At 35.6% G+C, this 24,734-nt stretch overlaps 1 protein-coding gene across 1 annotated transcript; it reads right to left on the reverse strand.

Moving 5' to 3' along the window:
* Positions 1-1,201: 1,201 nt before the first annotated feature.
* Positions 1,202-24,589, reverse strand: slc26a3.3.S (solute carrier family 26 member 3 gene 3 S homeolog). The gene is made up of 21 exons (XM_041588499.1): positions 24,459-24,589; positions 21,173-21,312; positions 20,380-20,490; positions 19,903-20,063; positions 19,655-19,819; positions 16,509-16,661; positions 15,819-15,901; positions 15,107-15,254; positions 13,809-13,922; positions 13,129-13,206; positions 11,362-11,457; positions 9,976-10,082; positions 8,558-8,627; positions 8,381-8,473; positions 8,211-8,306; positions 7,564-7,797; positions 7,072-7,126; positions 6,511-6,647; positions 6,355-6,414; positions 3,286-3,351; positions 1,202-1,288 (listed from the first exon to the last, which is right to left on the reverse strand). The coding sequence occupies exons 1-21, from the start codon at positions 24,587-24,589 to the stop codon at positions 1,265-1,267; spliced, it is 2,322 nt and encodes a 773-aa protein (XP_041444433.1). The 3' UTR covers positions 1,202-1,264.
* Positions 24,590-24,734: the final 145 nt, after the last annotated feature.

Below are 24,734 nucleotides of genomic sequence, written 5' to 3' on the forward strand. Positions count from 1 at the left end.
GGCAAATTCAAGCTGACCTTCAGCCACAAGGTTCAACCTGATTATCCATCACAAATGAATTGAATTATACTTTTGTTGGATTAAATATTGGGTTTTGACCACAGAGCCTCCATTTTCCAATTCTGAATTAAAAGGAAAATAAGACAATCAGATTTTCATGTATACATTTTATATAAAACTCTTTCTACATATCTACAATAGTTTTTTTTAAGTACAAAGCTTTTCCCAACATATTTACCTCATTCTATCTATAGAACAAAGCTAAGCTAAGATGTTGCATTTGTGAGGTACAGTAGGTACACGGGTTAAGTGTTGCAAAATTTGTTATTTTGTTCAATTAATGATTTTGCATTTTGTTATTATGTTACTCCCTTTATTCGTTTGATACTATTTCTGTATTTGATGGCATTATAATTGCAGCAGCAACCTCAAAAATGATTATAAAAGTCAATTTGAGTAACAATACACAACCACACATTAAAAAATGCGTGTGTGTGTATATATATATCTATATATAGATATATATAGATATATATAGATATAATGTCCATATAGTGAGTGCACTCTTTCTGGATTTAGGATATAGAGATGGGTGCGTTGCTCAAATCTTGTAATACATCGTAGTAAATGGACCCGCACTCCTTATATATATATATATATATATATATTTCTTTTTTAGACGCTGTATGAGTTAGGGCTCCATTTTCTATGCCAGAGGCAGTTATGGTATAGACAATTGTGGTGCACCCCTATAGGTTTGTATCTAGAAGGATATATGTTAAAAAAGTAATCATTTGTGTATAACCTATGATATGATAGAAGGTAACATAGCTTATGTAACATACACACATTCCTTGCATTCCTAACATCTTGGGGGGGGGGTGTAGCAAATTGCATAAGACACACTCCTAACAATTTCATGTAATGCGATTTACAACAGCAAATTAGAGTTTCTTACACCTGCAACAAAGTTGCTTTAACTACATCGTATTTTAATTAGTATAATGCCCAAGATGCCATAATATATGACACACAAGAGCATTTTACATAAAATTACGCATTAGTGGTCAGATTGTTTGAAATACAATCTGTCTACTATGTGCAAACATTTTAATGGTTAATAGTACTACAGCAGCATTGTAAATATCAACACCCTTCGGATTCAGTAGATTTACTTCATTACAGTTGTGGAAATACAGTAGGTGATTGCATATTGGCATATTTTTGGAAATCATCAGGCCAATTTATTCTTCAGTTCTTATGACTAAATTGCAGAGGTGACTGTTGCCTATAAGAAAAAAAAATCATGTTTAGCTTAATAAAATATGAACCAAAGTATATAGTATTGCAAACAATGATTAAAAATCAAGTTCTGTCCAACAGAAACTAAAATATTTGGAAAAATGCATGATGGCAAAACATCAATCACACAGTGCACTGCTCGAGTCATTGAGTGAGGTAGTGAGCAGAATGGATTAGCAAGAAAGTGGCTCAGTCAAAGCATGTTTGCACCTATTCATACCTGTGTTGATTTGAGTTCATCTGTAGGTATATTTTACTGATCTGATTTCCTAATGCAAATTTAACTTTAGATAAGTATACAGCAGAAATGGCAGGGATCACTTTCAAGTATTATAAGTGAGAAGTGAATTGGACATGTTCATCATATCTTCTCTGCACATGTGGCTGTTACATACAGTCCTCCTTTTGCTGTGTCCTCTTTCCTGTCTTACTTTGAAATCTAACAGAGTTAATCCTGCAGTTATCCAGATAATATCAACTGCCACATTAGGACCCTTTTAATCTTGGCCTTTTTTGTTTTCTACATCTAATCTCCTTTGTTAAACTCCAACAGTGGACTGACGCATCAACTCCTTGTTACCTTTTCTGTTTTGCATGGTTCTGCTTGCTAACCTTCAATTCCAGTGTCTCCTCCATTAGCCTTAGTTCTGCCCTCTCTAAGACCAAGCAGCCAAAAATAACAAATTCAATAATTTCTTTCTCCTTATTCATTCTAATCATATCAATACCAGCTTTTTCTACACAATACTGCCAAAGCTCTCAAAATTACCACCCGCTTCAACTGCAGTATACTGCCTTAAACCATCTCTTTGTCATGCTGCTCCTTTACTCTGGAACTCCATCCCTGAATTCCTCCAATGCAAATCTGCTCTCAAGCTCTTTAAATGGTTAATTGACCTAAAGTTCACTTTAAGTTAAAAAATTACTTTTCTTGGCAACTTTTCAACTGGTCTCCGTTACTTTATTTTTTATAGTTTTTGAATGATGTGCTTTTCTGACTCTATCCAGCTTTCAAATTTGGATTATTGACCCCAGCAGCCACAAATCTATTGCTCTGAGAGGCTACAATTTTATTGTTATTGTTTCTTTTTATTACTTCTGATTCTATTCAGGCTGTCTCCTATTCACCCACTGTCGGACTGGCCCGGCGGGACACCGGGAAAAAACCCGGTGGGCCCCGACCCTCGTGGGCCCCCGCCAGGCGCATGCTGCTCGCGCATGGCTGTGTTCGAGCGGCCAAACTCAGTGTGGCGCAGTTTGGGGGCGGGGGGCCCTGGACCAGCAGTCCCGGTGGGCCCTGGGCCCCCCAGTCCGACCCTGTATTCACCTCTCATTGAAATCACTGCCTGGTTGCTAGGGTAATTTGGACCCAGTAAACCAGATAGTTGCTTAAATTCCTACTGGATTGCTGCTGAACATAAAACTAAATATTTAAAGAAAACACAAATAAAAAAATTAAGAACAACTGCAAATTGTGTCAGAATTGCAGGCTTTACATCACACTATAGGTTAATTTAAAGGTGAACAACCCATTTAAACACCAAAACTACCACTTAACTTAAAGCACTAGTTAAATATCATATCTAAAGCAACAGTAACCCCAAAAAAAGAAATAGTTTGAAAGGATTGACAATATAATTTAGGGTTGCCCTGTAATGGTAAAACTGATGTGTTTGCTATAGAAACACAACTATAGTTTTAACAAACAAGTTGCTGTGTAGCCATGGGGGCAGCCATTCAAGCATAGGACACAATAGATAACAGATTGTCATTACTTTAAAAGACTTCCATTTTTTGGTGTTATTGTTCCTTTAATTTAGGCTTTTACAAGGCTATGCCAGCACTTACCACCTTTTTATTTATGCCTGTAACTTAGCATTTTACTTATATTTTAAGCTCTGTATGAGAGGGGGTCTCCATCTTGTATCTCTTAACAGTTAATTTTGAGTATATAAACAGATATACGTTTTAAATGTAACTCACAGAATTTGCTCTGTTTCGAAGACTTCCATTTTTATCTTCATTTACAAGTAGTTTTGTTTCTTTTTCCTGTTGTAGAGAAAAACAAAATCTAAATAAAATGTAGAGAAACAAATGAACTGCTTTTCTATAGTAAACGTTTTCTTAGTGAAAATTTTGCTTTAAATTCTGCTTTTCCAGTTCTGTTTTTGTATAGTTTGGCTAGAGTGATTTCAGGTACCGTATAAACTCGAGTATAACCCGAGTTTTTCAGCATCCAAAATGTGCTGAAAAAGTCTACCTCGGCTTATACTCGGGTCAGAGGGCAGTAGCTGAGGTTGCAGTCACTTTTAATCATTCCTATACCAACAGTTCACTTGGGTAGAGACTGCAATATCACACAGCGCCCTCTGTTGGTTATATGAAAGAATAACAGTGACTGCAATATCCCACAGCACCCCCTGTTGGTTAAATCAAAGAATAACAGTGCGCTCTCTGTTGGTTATACGAAAGAATAACAGTGACTGCAATATCACACAGCGCCCTCTGTTGGTTATATGAAAGAATAACAGTGCGCCCTCTGTTGGTTATATGAAAGAATAACAGTGACTGCAATATCACACAGCACCCTCTGTTGGTTATATGAAAGAATAACAGTGACTGCAATATCACACAGTGCCCTCTGTTGGTTATATGAAAGAATAACAGTGACTGCAATATCACACAGTGCCCTCTGTTGGTTGTATGAAGGATTAACAGTGATGGCAATATCACACAGCACCCTCTGTTGGTTATACGAAAGATTAACAGTGATGGCAATATCACACAGCACTCTCTGCACATGATAGTGGGACAGTGGGACAATGCACACAGTAATCCGTTTGGCAATTCTCTGTCACCATCAACTTTGCAAAGAAGTTGATCGCTGGGGGAGTCTCTTTGGCAGAATGTGCGCTGCTGGGAGACAGGGCTGTAGTTGTGTCTAGGCTTATACTAGAGTCAATAAGTTTTCCCAGTTTTCGTAGGTAAAATTAGGTACCTCGGCTTATACTCGGATCGGCTTATACTCGAGTATATACGGTAAGCAGAGAAGGGCCAGGAGAAAAGACCAAAGGACCACAAATTGCTGCTTAGTAATTATGGAAAAGATAATCTTTACTATTGCTTTGAAAACTTAAACATCAAGCTTCTTAATTTAATATTTGCTGCTGACACTCATTGTTTATAGTAGGCTGCTTAATAACTGCCTTCATTTTAGCAGGTCTATTATAGTGTAAAAGCCACCCAGAAATGCCCTGGCCTAAGAGTCAAAACTGACTTCAGAAAGTTTTTGACTTTCGAATTCAGTAATGTTGAATGGGACTGTACTGATCAGAGTACTCCAAATTTTACTAGTTACAACTGGCACAAAGTTAGTAGTGAGGGAAATAAAATGATTAAAGAATATATACCATATGTAATGCCATACATTAAAGGGATACTGTCATGGGAATTTAAAAAAACAAAAAAAAACATAGTTAATAGTGCTGCTCCAGCAGAATTCTGCACTGAAATCTGTTTCTGAAAAGACCAAACTGATTTTTTTATATTTAATTTTGAAATCTGACATGTAGCTAGACATGTTGTCAGTTTTCCAGCTGCCCCCAGTCATGCGACTTCACATTGAGTACGAGAAATAAAAGCCTGCCAGAAAGCAGTTCCATCCTAAAGTGCTGGCTCTTTCTGAAAGCACATGACCAGGCAAAATGACCTGAGATGGCTTCCTACGCACCAATATTACAACAAAAAAATACACTTGCTGGTTCAAGAATAAAATTTTATATGGTAGAGTAAATTATTCGCAGTGTAAACCGTAATTTAGAAATAAAAACAACATCATAAAAATCTTGATAGAATCCCTTTAAAGGGACAGTATGGGGTCTCTGTACAGACTATGGGAAACCTTAAGTAAGTTATGCCTGATCTGGAGTGTTACAGTTACTGAACATATAAAAATATAAGGCCAAGACCCGTTTATATAGTGAATAAAGTACCCTCTCTTGTAAAATTTAAGATATTATAAGTTAAGATACTGAGGAGTTTCATGACCATATAAAAGCACGAGACCGAAGGCAGAGTGTTTTTATACAGGTCATGGAACTCTGAGGTAACTTCTAATATCCTCATATTTTGCGACTGGGGGTACTTTATTTATTATAATACACAAGTTTCAGTGAGTCATGTGACAGAAATGACATCAGAACTCACCGTTTATAAATGATGACATCAGAACTCACTGTTTATAAGGATATAATTTACAAGATATTCATGGCTTTTGTGTATCATAAGGATATAAATATCCTGTCTATCTGTCACTCCTAGAGTGACCTATGAAGGTGATAACCTATGCTGACTAAACCCTATTCAGGTTTAGGTTCCACAGGGGTCCTGTCTGCCTGTTCAGACCAGGACTAATACAAAATGGACACTGAAAGCATGGCTTCAAAGGTTTTTATACTTTGCCACAATGCCATCTACTGATCACTGTGAGAAATAACAAGGGGCATAGCTTAAAGCAGGAATAGGAAACAGTTACCCCTCCTAACTGTATTTTAGGACCCAGTTAGGTGGCTATAACACTAGGGGACTGCCTGCTAAATAATACTGGGGAACTAATTTACCAGTCCCCTACACAAGTAATCAGGTAAGTGCCCTAATATTTGGCATCCTCCATCAATTGGACTTTTCCTTTAAAGAGAATTTGATGGACTTGGGTTATTGTATTTCTTCCAAAGTGGTTAAAAAAAATGTGTGATTGCTAAACGCCAACAATGCTCACTGCTTAACCTTGAATGACTGCAATTCAATTATAGCTCAAATTTTTTATTGCCTTTGTTCTGATTAGATAAAGAAGGCAGCCATCATATTAAAATAAATAACAGAAGATAGACTTTGTGAAACAGCTGTTAATGTGCATACTTAGAGTGATATGGTGTAATGTTAATAATCCGCAGTTTAAGAATACATTTAATTGATAGTTACCAAGGAATATGTAAGCTTGAGATCTCATGCAATCTTATCATAGATTAGAGTCTATAAGAAGGTGTAACTCACAGCCTTAGAACTGATGCCCAGATTTGTGTATTCATTTGCAAAAAATCGTGTTTCCTTCACCTGTTTTAATGAGAAATACAATGAGCAGCCATTTCCAACAACTTTATAGTATGAATTAATGTAAAATGTTTACATGTAAACATTTTGGGAGTTTACCTTTAAATTAAGGTTGGATATATTATCCTTTTTAGCAAGTATATGTAACAGAGCATCATGAATGCTGATGAAAATCATTGAAGTTGTAATTTCGTCATCAAAAAATCCACATCGATCAAGCTTTTCCAAAAGGTTATCTAAAAAGGTTATCATAAAAATAGGAAATTATAAAGTCTGTATCAGTACCACCCCCCCATTATTATTTAGTCTGTAAATTAGTAAAATGGATCATGCCATGCCTTGTAAACTGATGCAGCCATAGGTTAACATAGGGTGGGGGGGGGGCATTTACAATCCTGTGGTGAACTGTCCAATTAGGAAGACAAAATCCCTTATTTTGTCAGTAACTTCACATAAAATAGTTCATATAAGAATAAAATATTTTACTGCCTTATATTCGCATTGCTACATTGAAAAAATCCTTCCTTTCAAAGGGCATTCATTTTATTTAACAAGCAATTTTGGAAGCTTTATATAAACAGTCCAACAGAAAGTTGCTTCAGAATATGTAATGGTGAATTGATTACTGCATCAAAAAATAACAAAACAAAACCAACTCACCATCTATGCCAGCAATGTAAATATCAACTTCAATTTTCAGAAATTCTTTTAAAGCCTGTGAAGGGTAGAATAGAGGGTAGAAGTTTGACTTATAATAATAATTCTTGAAATACCCGCCACAAACAAAGGCATGCCTGGTGTTTATTAGTTATAAATACTGCAGATAAGTAGGCTGTGCCCCTGGCTTGGAAGGGAGGTTTATTCTACCTTTAAAATAACAGAATAAAAGAATATTGGGTTTAGGTTGATGAGGCATTGTGGCCTGTATAATCATTAACTTGCTACTGGAAATCCTTGATTATGTAAATGTATGCACTTGCAAAGAATTAAGTACTAATAAATCACAGGGCCCTGGAACTGTGCATTGATCTCTCCTTGCAACAAGTAATTGTCAACAGATCATTCTCATTCGCTCTAAAATTGAAACATTATTTTGTATAAGCATGCTGTGTGCTCACAGTATGTATTAGGGTTACTAGCCATATCACATACCCCTTTTAAGCCTTTCATTCCAGACATATCAAGGAAAGACACCGCTCCAAAATCAAGTATCAAGCTGTGAATGTCAATTTTTGGAACACTGATATTGTTTGGTAGATCTTCATTCCAGTTTATTATAATGGGAAGATCAGCAGTGTAGGTTGGTTGGTCGAGCTCTTCTATGTGATTATTATCTAGTTCTTCTTCAGAATCAATGTTGTAGCTTGAAGTATTGATCATACCTTTCTGGAGAGGCAATAAATATAAAAAATGTCATTTTACATTGCACTGAAATTGGCAATACATTGGGAGGCATGTTTTATGGAACATTATCGAAAGTGACTTCCTCTGTTCTCACCTTCTGTTTGAGTAATGCCTTAGCATCTACAATGGCATGTTTGTGCTCTATAGCCATTTGTTTTTGTGTCAGTGTTGAGATCCTTGATTTGCACCAGTTACAGAATGCTGTATAATTTGGAAAGGTGGAATCTAACAGCTCTTAAGTGTCCTGTCTATATCATATTTGTCTATTAAAATGACCAGAAGTGAAAGTGAGTTACTCCTTGTTGATGTTGCTTTGATAAAAAAAAAAGAACAAGTTCCGATGGAGTTGTTTGCTTGAATATGATATAGTTCATAACTAGTATTTGAAAACTTACTGGTGTCCACTGAAGTTCTCCTTTACTCAGGAGCTTCCTGATTTTTCTCAGTGCTTTGTTCCGCTTACGTAGGATTCTCAGTGGGTTAAAGCCAACCTGTCAAAATGTAATTTATTAGTATTTTGTCCTAAGCTTTTCAATTTGAATATCTAACAAAAGTTTGCACTTACAGCAGCTATGAGTTTGTCTTTAAAAAAATCTATATTGGCAAAGAATATTGGTGATGGGCATCTGAAAATCTTCACTCCCTGAGGCTCATATATCTGAGAAGGAAAAACACTGTTACAAGACCTGCTGTGAAGCTCTATTACAGCTGGTAAAGTATAATTAATGATTTTAATACTTACGTTTTTATAATCTTTCCTGTTCTTGTAAATGTTACTTCCTCCAACATTAGCAATCTGAGAGCATTTGGGGCTGCAAGTAAAATAATTTAGTGGTTACATTTCCCCCACCATGTAAGATTATCCCTTAAAATATTGTTTGTGCAATATTTTCACTGATAAATGTACAATAGGACGAAGAAAGTTTTTTGTGTAATCAGTCGCTTCGTCGCTGTTTGTTATAGTATCTATATATTTTTGGGTCATTGCTGCATTGTTTTGCACTGCATAATTTACATTCAGTATATTCTAGAATTTTTTTATCTTGCAATTTGCATGCTCTAAGGATAATTTTAGTTTTTCCCTCAGAGAAAGATAATAATATCATTGTTTGGTATGGAACACTAAAATCTAAGTTAGGGTGGATGGTGAATATTAGGGGCCTATTTATTAAACCTAAAATTTTTGCGGTCAAGTTTTTAAAGGAGAAAAACTTGAATTTTTAGAGGGGAAAACCCTCAAAATTTTGAGATTTATTGTGCTCCGGAGCTGCTAAGTATTTGAATTCAAAAATACACCATCTAAAACCTGTCAATCAAGTAGAAGTCAATGGCAGATGGTCCCTTTAACAATTGTTTGAAAATGTGAAATTAGCGTTCACAACAAAAAAACTAACCTTCTTTCTATTCATTCCTGTGGGAGTTTTAGAGGAGTATTTATCAATGGGTGAAAGTTAATGTCCACTATTTGATATATACGGTTCTAGAAATCCCATAGGCATTTATAGGAAGTAGATGAGCTCTCTATGCTGAGCTCTAATCTAACATTTTATAAATCTTGCCCTTAGTATGTTATAGAATTACCATTTATTTAGTAATTATTCATTTTTAATTTTTTTTATAATTTATGTAAATATTTGACGACTTCTGATTCTTTCCAGCTTTCAAATGTGGTTCGCTGACCCCACTATTGTTCTGTGAGGCTGCCTGGTTGCTAAGGTAATCTGGTCCCTAGCAACCAGATGAGCTGTTGAAATTGCAAACCAGAGAGCTGATGGAAAAAAAAGTTAAATAATTCAAAACCACAAATAAAAAAAAATGAAGACCGACTCATACTTCATATTAAATTTAACAATTCATCTTCCACACTGAAATGAGTGACTGAACAGAGTACTATCACCCCACTGAAAATAAATGTGTTTGGGTGTTTGGCTTTTTAGATCAGTTACATTAGGATATATAAATAAAATATATTTTCATAAATATCGGGAACATTTTTCTGTCAGTAAAGTGTTGGTAAAACTAGAATAAAGATCAAATTGCAGCTACAGTATGTTTTTGGGGAGGTAATGTGATAAAGCTGAACAATAATAACCATGTGTGATATTAACGCATGGTATCAGTCTTGGCAGAACAGTCAAACAAACTGAATACATTACTTACAACTGGGCACGGAATACAACAGTCAGCAACTCAAAGCCCACTCCTACTGCTAGTCCAAGGTCAAGTCCAAGTAGAACAGCAGCTAAGAAGGTCACAATCCATACTAACTGGGAATGGTCAAAAATAAATATTTAGTCATTATTGAATTGTAGTACTTAACCTCTATTCATTTGATTTATTGTATTTAATTTCTAATATTGCTAAGGCTGTGTAAACATTATTAATATTGTTTGCATATCTATAAACTAGGATGTGTACAACCACTTATAATCAATATGAACATCGATAAGTATTTCTAGACTACTTTTTAAATAAAACTGCTAGTGAACTGTTAATCTATGTTCTGAAAGAATGCAGTTTTTAGGGTGGGCCCAAAGAAGAGAATAGATAAGTGAAATGACAAGCCAAGTACATTAGGGGATCATATAGTAGACTGCATACTAGGGTTAAACATATAGCCTTTACAACTGGAGCCGTTTTGGTTGTGGCACCAGCCTTTCTCAAAGTTTTGAGAAAGGCTGGTGCCACAGCCAAAACATTAGTTTTTTGTGCCCACAATAAAAGATTCTTTGTTTTTTTGCAAGACCTGAGAGTGCTCCTTTCATGGACTATGAGGATTGCACCCAGGTGCCTGTTTATACTTTTTTCTCTGTAAATATATTTCTAATGAGGCTATTGAGATGAAATTTACAACAGATGTTGGTAACAACCCAAGTAATCCACACATACAAAGCACTCAAAGCAAATAAGTCCATAAATGAAGTTGTGTGTAATAAAGTGGAATGACACAAGGAATAAGTATTGAGCACTCTTACTGAAATGTATTTAATACTTGGTAGAAAAGCCTTTGTTGGTAATGACGCCTCCTGTATAGAGAAACTAGTCATATGCATTACTCAGCGGTGATTTTGGCCTATTCTTCCACACAAACTGTCTTTAAATATCAAAGGTTCTGGGGGCCACTTCTGTGAATTCTGGTCTTCAGTTCTTTCCATAGATTTTCAATTGGATTTAAGTCGGGTGATTGTCTGGGCCATTCTAGCAGCTTTATTTTCTTTCTATGAAACTAATTGAGAGTTTCCTTGGCTGTGTGTTTGAGATTGTTGTTTTGCTGAAATGTCCACCCTTGTTTCATCTTCAGCATCCTGGTAGATGGCAGCAGATTTCTTACTTGCTTTCTTACTACTGACAGATTTTAGCAGATTTGTTGGCTTTCCATGCCTTTTTTCACCTATTCTTCATGTGTTCAATAATAGTTATGAATCCAGATAAACTCATGAAGAGCATGTGCGTGATATAAATGATTTTGTGCTAATGCTTCCGATTTTGGAAAAAAGTTCCCAAACTGCATGTTGTTGAACATTTTTCTTCAGATGCTTTACTTACCGAATCATATTTATCTTTCCGGAACAAAACAGGAAGTTCATTAAATTGCATGAGCATTCCTTTCAGATTGATAATCACCAAGGCTCCAAGTACAGACTGAAAAATGAAGTATTAAATAATACATGCGTATCAATACAAGCTTTCATTTAATCTCTTTTAAACTTTAACAAAAAATTCTGCAAAACTTATACTTTTCTTATGAAGTACTGTTACTGCAATACTTCAGTACTTCTTTCTTTGGCCAGCATGTGCGCACTGTTTCCAAATCCAGTGTGCTAGGCCCTAGTATAAACACTAGTTTGAGTTACATGGATATATGTCAGTTGATTCAATTAATGGTTTTGAATTATATCCAATGAGATATATTTATGTAGGCCAAACCATCTAAAATAGTTTACTCCTGTGGATTCTAAGTACGCTGTTGCCAAGACCAATCTGAATTATGTTTACTTGTTTGACAGTTAGGAAGTGATTGGCAGCTACTGATGAGGGTACAATCTCATTTAAGTTGAGGCTTGTGTTTGCTGGACCTGAGAAGACACATGGTACTATGTTTCCTGGTTATTGCTAGATATACGGCATACCATGAGAAGGGATGCAATTGTTACTTTTATCCATGATAGATAGACAGGAGATTAAGGATTAAATAACATATGTTAAGATTAGGTCAGTGCTTTGACAAAACCTTCACTAGCGAGGGGCAAACACACGTTGCTGCACTAGCTGCATCTTTTAAATTTAAAGTATAGTATGGGGACTGTCTTCCAAGTGCCAAAGAAACGTAAAGAGTAGAAAGTTTTCTAATGGAAACACACGACATATAACCATAAGCAGCACCCTAAATGAGACCATATACCCCCTTTTTCAACACAAGTTCAACAAATTGTGCTTGTTTTGAATTAGCTTTTGAATTGTTTTTTTTTCTTTGTTATTTGGGCTAAATATATAACAGGGAGACTGAAGCTACTCAGTACACAGTGAATCAACTATATAATGGACTCCTGCTAACAAAACACAACAAATGACAAAGGGAGGGGGTTGTATACTTTGTAATTTAATTATCTTTCTTGCATGAACCAAACATGGAGCACCACCAATATCTCTGTTTGGCCTATATAGCTATAGAAATATTAATCATCATTGATTAAACCAACAGTCAAAAAGTATGTTCATCACAAGCCCTACTAACTGAATGAATGTTGAACAAGAGGTATACTGCACATTTAATGAATTATAGCTATCTAGGTAGTTATTTGTATGCTTTCTGCCCTATACACTTTGGAAACGATTTCATTCATTCATTTCTACTATTCATTTTCTATTAGTTATTACCGATTCTATGGTTGAGGCTAGATTTTATATGTGTGGGGTAACAACATTTCTGACCCGCTTGGTGCCTCCCTATACATGTTTCCCTCCAGGCAATTGTTTGAGCAATTAAGATTTCTCTAGATACCGTACAATGCAGCTATATCACAGCTATTTTTTAGGAGTTAGAGGATTGTTTATGGCATGGCACTGCACTTAATATTTCTTATACAAAATCTGCTGTAACCTGCACACTGTGGCCACTCAATATACTTTTCTTTGGATGCATTAAACTGCTACATTAGATAAAACTGCTTAACATTGGGTTGACAATTAACATTACCCCTTTGCTATTGGTTTATAGTAATAAGATCAGCATATTAAGCATATATCTAATTGTAATTTTTCCATCAACTGCAAAATGATTAAAATCACTTAAAAACATGAAAATGTCAGTACCGTCTGTAGTGGTTCAAAGAGAAATCCTATAGCCAAGATGACAATCATAACGATTATAGCTGATAATAATCCGGCAATCTAAAAACAAGTAAATACAATTATGCACAACTCATAAACCATATGAGAAAGTATTTCCAAGTATTTATTAATTAATAAAATTATGGAGTTTATCTGTTAACTAATATGTAATCAGTGAAAGATGGACTCACTATCTAGCACACCTTCTGCTACTAATGATGCACCTGAGAGTCATCACTTACTCTCTGTGCCATCCCTGCTGTTGAAGCGCCTTTAATAAGAAGCTTCATCTGATTACAATTCAGGCCTAAATTGCCTGGCAGTGGCGGAACTACCGGGGGAGCAGGGGGTGCGAGCGGGCCAGGGCCCGCACCCCCTCAGGGCCCCCCGGCAGTTTGCGCGCCGCTTTGCGCCGCTTATTCCCGGCCAGTTCCGGGTGTATGGAGGGGGGCGGGGGCCCGGCTGGGCGTCCTGCGCCAGGGCCCGCCCCCCTCTAGTTACGTTTCTGTTGCCTGGCCAGAGAAAACTTCAAGAGGAAAGTGCAATGCTATGAGGGATTTCTGTTAAAAACTAACATCACATTTCTTGAGGACGTCAAGGCAGACCATTAGTCATTAAAGTGCATTAAATGTATTTATTTTTGTTCTTTTTAAAGTTGTTACCTGAGTTTTGCCTCCTGTGCTTTCTTGCACAGCTGACCTTGATAGTGCAGTGCTTGCTGCAAATCCCTTGAAACAGCCACCAAATATGTTGCTTAATCCAAATGCCACTAATTCCTGCAAAAGACCAACAGAGAGAATTGTTAGCATAATATAATTTTCTTCTTGCTAGACAATGTCAAAGCAAGACACACAAATGTAGTTAAAATTAGATTATTTTTACATTTCAAAAGACTTACAAGCTAGTGGGAAAGGAAATGGATCTTGGTAACATTGAGGAATGATCGTTTACATTAAAATTGAAATGGAAGTAGAAAACTATAGTGAGAAAGAACACCCACAATGTGCCAATCTCTACCTAACTAGACTGTACCCAACACAGGGCTAGCAATTGTCATGTATAGTTGCCATCACTGATCTCATTTGCACTTTTAATGCAATTGATTAAAGGACAAGGAAAGTCTAAAATAGAATAAGGCTAGAAATACTGTATTTTGTATACTAAACATAAGCATGAACTTACTGCACCACAAAGCCTAATCAAACAAATGATTTATGCTTTCAAAGTTGGCCACAGGGGGCTGTCATCTTGTAACTTTGCTAAACATCTTTGCCTGACCCTGACCCTGCACATGCTCAGTGTGGTCTGGGTTGCTTAGGGATCGTCATAAACAAAGCTGCTTGAAATCTGCATGGCTGAGAAGTAAGGCGGGGGCTCCCCCTGCTGTTCATAAGTATAATTGTTTCCCTGCCCAGCAGTTAGGGACCGTCTGACAATTCCTATCCACAGCAGTAAATGAAGGGAGAATTTCACTGCATACAGTCAGGTTTCTTATAAAAATGGTACACATTTTTTAATTAAAGTATATTGGAGATAGGTTTATTTTTCATTAAAGAAAGTAAAAATAGGATTTTATTTTTTTGCCTTTCCTTGTCCTTTAACTAAATCAGCTAAACTTTTAACTTAATCAGTTAAATCCTAGAACAATGGTTGTCAAAAACTTTAAATTCAAGCCCCACTTGAATGTCCAACTTTTTGCCAGGGCTCCCCTGGAAGGCTGTCTTTGATCAGGCACATGTGAAATGTGTACAGAAATTGTAAATGATATAGTTTTGCACCCCTTAGCACTTGCGGCAGAGACAGTGATACCCTTATGAGACTCCTTATGTCACATCATTTTTGAAAGAACCTAATAAGTAGCAGAATTAGAATATGTGAGAAAGTAATAAACTACTATACATACATTTTATGTGTATTAAATGGGATACAGATGTTAGTTTAAAGGAGCTTGAAAGTGTACCTGATTTCCATTTATAATATAGTCATGCTTGATAGAATATACTTTTGCAACAGAAAAGGCAACAGCAAATCCAACAATTGCAATGGAGAAACCGTCTGCTATACAATCCTGAAAAACGGAGAGGCTTGGTGCTATTGGAGGCTGAAATCTAAGTAAAATATAAATAGCAGCATCAACATAAGTTTTATTGGAAAACATTTATACTAGTTAGATAAAACCTAGGAACCAAATGTTTTTGCTCATGTTCGTTAGGAGGTAAAATGAGCCCTCTATATAATGCCCTGTATAATATGACTTCACTTGATTCATTACCAAAAGGTCTCTGGTAATGTTGTACTCTATGTTTTATACAGCATTATTAATAGACCCCCAAAAGTTGGGAAAATACCACTGCATTGGCTGATTTGGGCAGACTAAACTCTCAAAATCTGGCAATGTTTGAACTATTCATATCTTATTAGCATTATTAGTCTCTCTGAAAGCAATATCCAGCAGTCCTTTCATTTTTAAATATCCCAAAGTTACCTCCCCTTTAAAAAAATAAAAGGAACACAACATGTATATTTAATTAGGGGTATATTTATCAGAATGTGAGAGAGAAAAAAACAACACATTTTTTTAAAATTTGAGGAAAAAATTGCCATTTGCACCTTCGTGGTCAGTCAATAAAGCTAGATTGCTTATCTTAGTATTAGCATAAATATTTACCTACCCTTTTTCTAACTTTCCAACAATATCCACTTTATATTTATCCTTGAAGTTAAATGCATAGGATACACCCGTAGCAATAATTGTCTGCAAATTGCAAAACGATCAGTTAGAAATAAAGGAAACTTTAAAAAATTCAAATATGAGATAGCGACCGTTTACAAGAAATCCCAGTCGGTTGCAGAATATATATACTGTATTGATTTGTACTTAAAAGGCTTAATTTATATTTTATTTCTCATAGTGTGCAACAGGGTTAATGCACTAACTACCTGTCTGTGGCATTCACATCACAGGGTAAAATATATGTTTCTTGAGTCCTAAAAGTACCCCTTCTTTGCTCTTACAAGTGACAATGGTGGGATTTCATAAATGCAGTAATCATTATCAGCAATATCAACAGGTTTGTCACACTCACTTTAACTAGTAAAGTAGATTTTGGACTGTTGTTTCTAATTAACTATGATTGTACAATATCTTTTTGATTCATTAAAATATACTAATTTGCATTCCTAATATTACCAAAAAAGCCTGCTGGCATTTTTGTGGCTTAAAAGCAGAGAAAGCTTAAAAGCTAAATACGTTATTTTTTATACATGAACATGTACTTATTACTCAACATCCCATCATTCTCTTCAGTGAGTGCCAACCCACCCTACATTATATGTTGACATAATGCAAGATCATTGCTTACCATAATAACTTCAATGGGGATCGGTACAGGAATCTTTGCTTTGAAACGGTCATTGATTTCTTTTACAACAAAGACTACAACCATTATGATTATGGAAGTTACAAGATCTGCAATGTTTGTGTCTGTAATCTGGATAAATATGCCTTTCAAAGTCTGTAAAACAAATCAATAGACATTTATGCCCACATGTAAAAGTATTCCTTTGTTTTCTAAGAAAGATATAAATGATCTGATTAAGTAGGATAACAAGTTCACATTAAGTTCAAGGCACACTTGAATCAGACTCCCTAAAGAAGCATGGTTTAATTAAATAAATGTGGTTAAAGGGCAGTTTTAGAATGCACGCTGCAAATTTCTGTGAATATAATTCCAATAAAGTATTCAAAAATCTATTTTCACATTAACAGAACAGCAAACAATATGTTGGATATGAATCAGTTCTGTACCACTTTCCTCTGAACCTACGATCAAAGATGATATATATATTTTAACAATCCTGTTTTTACTCCCCCTGTTTGATTTATGTGCCATTTTTCCAAATACAAATTATTACAAAATTTAATTTTTTACATCACACTGATCTATACCAACCTAGTGTAGGGACTCTGAAATAATGGACCACTTTCTGTACAATCAGGAAAATGTATGTTCGGGATTATAACATATTAATTAATTAATGTTTTTTTTGTATTTGCTTAAGGTATTCCATGGGGAGATATTGAAATTAATCTTTTTTTGCACTTGTTTTAGACAGTAATCCCCAACCAGTAGCTCGCGAGCAACATGTTGCTCCCAGTGGCCTCAAAGCAGATGCTTATTTTTGAATTCCTGCCTTGAAGGCAAGTTTTAGTTGCACAAAAACCAGGAGTACTGCTAAACAGAGCCTCAATGTAGGTTGACAATTCACATAGGGGCTTCTAAATGGCCAATCACAGCCCTTATTTGGCCCCCATGAATATTTTCCATGCTAGTGTTGCTCCCCAACTCCTTTTATTTCTGAATGTTGCTCACGGGTTGTAAAGGTTGGAGATCCTTGGCTTAAGGTATACTTAAAGGGAATATATGTATCTTAAATGTATATAATAATGAATAATTTGAGTTTAATTTTCATTTATCTATCTTTGCATGAATGCATGGATATATAAACCCATCATAGTAACATAGTAAGTAAGGTTGAAAAAAGACACACGTCCATCAAGTTCAACCTTTTACTTTTTTTTTTAATATGCCTAACTGCTAGTTGATCCAGAGGAAGGCAAAAAAAAACATCTGAAGCCTCTCCAATTTGCCTCAGAGGGGGAAAAAATTCATTCCTGACTCCAAAATGGCGGACTAGTCCCTGGATCAACTTGTACTATGAGCTATCTCCCATAACCATTTACCCCCTCCCATAACCCTGTATTCCCTCACTTGCTAAAAAGCAATCCAATCCCTTCTTAAAGCTATCTAATGTATCAGCCTGTATAACTTATTCAGGTAGAGAATTCCAAATCTTCACAACTCCCCCAAAAAACCCCTTCTGAATATTTAGGTGGAACCTCTTTTCTTCTAATCGGAATGGGTGACCTTGTGTCAGCTGGAAAGACCTACTGGTAAATAAAGCATTAGAGAGATTATTATATGATCCCCTTATATATTTATACATAGTTATCATATCTCCCCTTAAGCACCTCTTCTCCAGCGTGAACATCCCCAATTTGGCCAGTCTTTCCTCATAGCTAAGATTTTCCATACCTTTTACCAGCTTAGTTGCCCTTCTCTGTACCCTTTCTAATACAATAATGTCCTGTTTGAGTGATGGAGACCAAAACTGTATGCCATATTCTAGATGGGGCCTTACAAGTGCTCTATACAGTGGAAGAATGACCCCCTTCTCCTGTGACTCTATGCCCCTTTTAATACAGCTCAAGACCTTATTTGCCCTTGATGCTGCTGACTGACATTGCTTGCTACAGCCAAGTTTATCATCTACAAGGACTCCAAGGTCCTTTTGAATTTGCCTAGTGCAGTCCCATTAAGGGTATAAGTGGCTTGGATATTTTTACATCCCAGGTGCATGACTTTACATTTATCAACATTGAATCTCATTTGCCACTTAGCTGCCCAGATTGCCAGTTTGTCAAGATCCTGTTGCAAGGATGCCACATCCTGGATGGAATTAATTGGGCTGGATAGTTTTCTGTCATCTGCAAACACTGATACATTACTTACAACACCCTCCCCTAAGTCATTAATGAACAATTTAAATAAAAGTGGACCCAATACTGAGCCCTGGGGGACCCCACTAAGAACCTTACTCCAAGTAGAGAATGTACCATTAACAACCACCCTCTGTACCCGATCCTGTAGCCAGTTTCCTATCCACGTGCAAACGACTTCATTAAGCACCACAGACCTTAGTTTAGAAAGCAGTCATTTGGTATAATCCAAATACATCACATCTACTGCCCTCCCAATGTCCAGCATCTTACTTACCTCATCATAAAAAGCATCAAATTTTTCTGACATGACCTATCCTTCATAAAGCCATGCTGATTGCTGCTCATAACGCCATTCACTAGGACAACATTTTGAATGTGATCCCTTAACAAGCCTTCAAATAATTTGTTATTGGAATTAATTACTTCATTACATAATTTTTTGGTGTTTAAAGTTGAGGGTGTCTCCTTTCACTGAGGGCCCTTGTATAAGATTGATAACAAGCGGATTCTTAGACTTACAATCTATAGCATGCAAGTGGATACTATAACCAATTATTTCATATTGGTGATTTTTCTTGAACTAAATGCATTCCTTTTTCTTTGTCAATTATTTAAAATAAACAAGTAGTATACAATGGCTGAAGTGTTTCTCTTCAGTCCTAGAGCATCTGTAATCTATTTATCACATTACTCCCAAAATTGGATGTGCTGCTTAGTACTCTTCTATTAAAATCATTGATTTGCAATGTTTTCTACTGGGACCTTTTGTTTAATAAGCTCTAACTAGCTTATGTAATGCTATACTTTCCCAAAATGTGTTTACTTTCTTGTACCCTGAAATGGCGGTGGTTTGATATTGGTTACTTTTTGTTATAAGTAGTGCATTTATAACATACATTATGAACATGTAATTAAATATTTTACAAACATGGTACTTATACTTACATAAAACAAGGACAGTGGTCCACTAAATGGCTCTACTTTTAATCCAAAAACAAACTTTAGTTGTGACACCAAAACATGTATTGCAGCAGCAGTTGTAAAGCCACTTATAAGGGAGTCCGATAAATAAATCACTATGAATCCAATTTGCAGTAGTCCCATAGCCAACTAGAAGAAAAATAAATCAGTTGTTAATTCTATGTATTTCTGCTCAGTCATATCCAAAGCATGAATTATATGTCACAGCCAACCTGAAAGATGCCAGCAAGCACGGTTACAGATGCAGCCACAGCAACTCGTTTTTCATTCAGCAACGTTATTGCTTCTGTGTTATTAGCATTGATAGTTGGATCATCAGGAGCCAACCTGAGTACTGCTGTACCAATCATCAAACTCAGCACTGGAAAGGGACCTGTGTTGTAAAGGACAAAGACTAGATTTAATTTATTTATACCACTTAATTACTCTGCAGCACTATACTATACACTCATACACAAAATGTTTTACTAGTTCTTCAGGTGTTATGGTAGAGGTGTTTTCATAACATTAATAAAGATCTATTTTTTTTTAAAATTCATAGCCTTTTCTTGGCTGATACAACATTTGACTTTGGACTCTGTATTACTCAATATTACTTTTACAATTGTTTAATTGTATATTTATTCATGGCCTATAATTGGATCATGCGGTGCTCTCTAGTGAGTTATGATGCAACGTAGCAAACTTACCCACAGATATATGCTTGGAAGTGCCAAAGAAAAAATAGATGATGACTGGAAAAAAAGCTGCATACAGACCATACCCAGGAGAAACATTTACCAGGAGAGCATATGCCAGGCCTGAAAAAGTAAAATTATTTAATGATTATAATTAGAGATTTAAAATCTTACATCTCATATCTATTCTATTTGAAAGTTTCCCTAATCAGGGACAAATAACCTTCATCAGTTGTAAGATAACTAAAACTCTTGTCACTACAGCTAATGTATTTGTAAACTGTAGTTCTAAAACAGCAGTTATGCCAAACTATGGTTCATTAGGAAATAGATCTAGATATTGGCTAGATAAATAATAAATATTTTATGCATATATTAACTTAATTTCAGAATATGTATAAGATATAGGATCTATTAAATGGAATGCATTGGGCCTGTGGTTTTCTGGATAGGGATCTTTCTAGATTTTGGATCACCATACCTTAATATAAACCAAATATTTAGGGGCAGATTTACTAAGCTCGAGTGAATTTTTGAAGTTAAAAAAGTTTGAATTTCGAAGTAATTTTTTGAATACTTCGACCATCGAATAGGATACTACGACTTTGAATTTACTTCGATTCGAGGTAAAAATCGTTTGAATATTCGACCATTCGATAATCAAAGTACTATCTCGTTAAAAAAAACTTCGACTTCATACTTCGCCAAATTAAAGCTACCAAAGTACAATGTTAGCCTATGGGGACCTTCCACAGCACTTTTCTAAGTTTTTTTTGATCAAATATATATATAATGAGAGGTTTACCCTGTAGGACTGCTACCAGACCGGTACTGATCCCAGAAACAATATCACCTAGAATCCACTCTTTAACTCGATATATTGGAAGCCAGGAAGCAATTGGGAAGAATGTGTAGGCAATTCTCTTGGCTTTCTCTCCAGAACATCTGAAATTAGATTACATTTTCATTGTTACATAAAATATTTGAATTTAGTCCTTTATAGCTAAGATTATATAAATCATGCACAACAGTTTTAAAACCTCATTCCTTTTAATGTTATAAGTAGTGCAGTTTAAACAGATGTGTTTGTGGGAAGTTTTTCTTTATGCTAACTTTTAATTGTAAACACAGCAATTCTCAATTTTCAATTGGTTTGTATTTCTTCTTTTGTTTAGATCTTGAATTATTAGCATAATTTATTCTGCTTTCCAACCTGCAATTGATAATCATGTCTAGTTGTCAGGGTTACACACTGAATGTAGGATTTAGGGGGTGATTTACTAATTTTTCGAGATTTATTAAACCTCGATGCTGCTAAAAGTCAGAATTAAAAAATACTCCATCACAAATCTGCCGCGGTCAGGTAGAAGTCAATGGCAGATGACCCTTTTACAATTGGAAGATGATCTAATCTGCGCTGGGTTTCCTAGGATAATCTGAAAAATGTGTATGTTTTCACAATTTTATCGAGAGTTTATAGGGGCAAATTTACTTACCTCTGTAGATCCGTCAGTGTTGTCTTCGCCAAACTTCGCCAGGCGTAGATTCATCAGGACATCGCAAATTCACGAAGATCCGAAGTTCCGCACAAGTTACCGATCATATACGAAGTTGCGCTAGCGAAGTTAAAATGAGCGGTCCGAAGTTGCGCTAGCGAAGGCTAATTTGCATACGGCGTCAAATTTGAATTTCAATGGACGTTTATGCAGCAGCGCATACAGAACACTACACAAGCGCAGGGAAACTTAGTAAAAGTTTATTTAGGTGTTGTAATGCCCTACACATGTGCCCACAGTATAGTTAAGGTGCCACAAATGTAGGGGGGAAGGTGGGCACCCTAAAAAAAATTTTCGATCTTTTTCAGCCTATCACTCAAAAAACGCCAGCGTTTTTTGGGACATTAAAAATGTGCAGGAGGTCATGTTCAGAAAAAGACCAATGTTAGTAAATTTGCGTTTTTTCACCCCCTTCACCAGAGTGCAACTTTGCCAGCGTTAGGGTGCGAAGTTGCGCTAGGCTATCAGTATCGCTGGCAAATTTTTGTCAGGGTGACTAATGGTAAATTTGCGAAATGACTTCAAGCTGGCGAATTTTCGCCAGCGTTAGTCACTTTGCCCTTTAGTAAATTTGGCCCATAGAGTCTTTTCCCACACAAAAACTTTCAAATTATTTTATTGATAAACAAGGTAAAATTGTGGATCGGAGTTTAGTCTAAGTTGTTTTAATAAAACAATGAGAAAAATTCGGAATTTAGTAAATAACCCATCTAATGTCAGTGGTACTTAAATTTTTTTTTCCATTGCTTATCTTTCTCTCTTAATAACCTTAATGGGCAGATTTATCAATGGTTACATTTTGAATTCATGTGAATTTTTTTGACATTAAGAAATCTGAATATACTCAAACTGGAATGGGAGGTTATTTAAAGGAAATCTATACCCCCCAAAATGAACACATAAGCAACAGGTAGTTTACATCATATTAAGTGGCATATTAAAGAATCTTACCAAACAGGTCTATATATTTAAGTAAATATTGCCCTTTTACATCTCTTGCCTTGAGCCACCATTTCGTGATGGTCTGTGTGCTGTCTCAGAGATCACCTGACCAGAAATACTACACCTCTAACTGTAACAGGAAGAAGTGTTGAAGCAAAAGACAGAACTCTGTCTGTTAATTGGCTCATGTGACATAACAAGTATGGTTTGTTAGTATGTTTGTGTGAACAGATCCCAGGGGGCAGCCCTTATTTTTTAAAATGGCAATTTTCTATTTATGATTACCCAATGGCACATACTACTAGAAAATTATATTATTATGAAAATGGTTTATTTACATGAAGCAGGGTTTTACATATGAGCTGTTTTATGCAATATCTTTTTATAGAGACCTACATTGTTTGGGGGGTATAGTTTTCCTTTAAGAAAAAATTTGAATGTCTAATATTCAATCAAATAATCCCGACCTGAAAATTCGAATCAAATTCGGATCTTACAAATCGAGTTTTCCTCCGAAAAAAAACGCCAAATGTCAGGAAGGCAAATAACATATTCAAATGGCTCAACTAATTTCTGCCATTGACTTGTAAATGAACTCGGCAGGTTTTAGGTGGTGAATATTCCAATTAGAACTGTTTCCATGGTTGAGGTAGATTTGGGGGATTAAAATTCGAATGTGTGAATTTTCACACCAAAAAACAATTAGAGAATTCGAATTTACTATTTGACCCATAATTTATCTGCCCCTATGGTAAGTAAGGCCAAAATATATGGAGAATGCTTGTGTCCTGGAAGCATAGCTTGAAGTTTAGTTACACCAAGATGGGGGTAAACACTTGGGGGCAGATTTATCAAGGGTTTAATTTCAAGTTGAAAAATTTCAAATATTCGAATTTTCAATTTTTTTTCAAATCAAATTTGGACTATTCCCTAGTCGAAGTACACAAAAATTATCTTGAAATTCTAATTTTTTTTAATTCTAATTTTGACTTCGACCTTTGATAAATTTGCCCCTTACTTGCAGCCCTAGATTTTCTTGCAACTATGGCTAAATGGATAATGGAACAATATTTACAATAATCTGTAAACATGTTATGAGTAAGCTAAGGGGGTTTACTTATCAAATGTTAGACTTTAAAGGGGGGGCATGAACCTAAAATATTTAAAACCAAATGCCATTCAGGCTGCCTGCCTTTTTTGCAGGGCTTTAGAGTGCATCTATTCACTTGCATATACCTTGAGATTACATTTTTGAATGGCATTTTTGACAACAGGCATAAAGGTAAAATATAGTATAGCATGAAATATAAATTGTACTTTTTAAAATATGTTGAATAGCCCAGGAGATATTACATTAATGCAGATGTTTAATCATTTATAATCCTGAAGAATTTGGCTAAATTTTTTTTGTGAAACATATATTTGTGACTAAATGTTCAAAGGTTGATAATATGCATTGAGAATAAAGGTAATGCCCTGCAAATCCAAGTAGTTATCTATACTAAAATAAGATAATTGTGCTCTATCCCCTGCACTTTATCACCTTGGTATTTAGTATTCAATTTCATACTTGCTTGTAGAAGATTGACTTACCCAAAGAAAACTCGAAGATGGTCCAGAAATGTTTTATGATATCTGTGCAATTTTTCATGCTCATTATGGAAGGCATTTTCTGAATATATTGGCCTGGATACCACATACTGATTTCCCACAGTCTCTATCATTGCTTCCAACACTTTTTTTAAAAAAAATAAGTATATTTAATGTAGAACCAACCTATAACAGAAAAGTCAACTTTAGTTTTATGATTAAGGTTACAGTTTTCAGGTTAGTGTGACAAATGTTGTGGCTTAAAGGGGAACTATTGCA

Source organism: Xenopus laevis, chromosome 3S, assembly GCF_017654675.1.
Source record: "Xenopus laevis strain J_2021 chromosome 3S, Xenopus_laevis_v10.1, whole genome shotgun sequence".
Taxonomy (NCBI): domain Eukaryota; kingdom Metazoa; phylum Chordata; class Amphibia; order Anura; family Pipidae; genus Xenopus; species Xenopus laevis.

Excerpts from the sequence above, each read along its gene's own strand:
- slc26a3.3.S (XM_041588499.1), bottom strand. The coding sequence starts at position 24,589 with ATGATAGAGACTGTGGGAAATCAGTATGTGGTATCCAGGCCAATATAT. Across the intron at positions 10,083-11,361 it reads GGAAAGATAAATATGATTCG|TTAGTATGGATTGTGACCTT; the intron begins GTAAGTAAAGCA and ends GACCATTCCCAG. Across the intron at positions 6,648-7,071 it reads TTACATTGCTGGCATAGATG|ATAACCTTTTGGAAAAGCTT; the intron begins GTGAGTTGGTTT and ends TAACCTTTTTAG.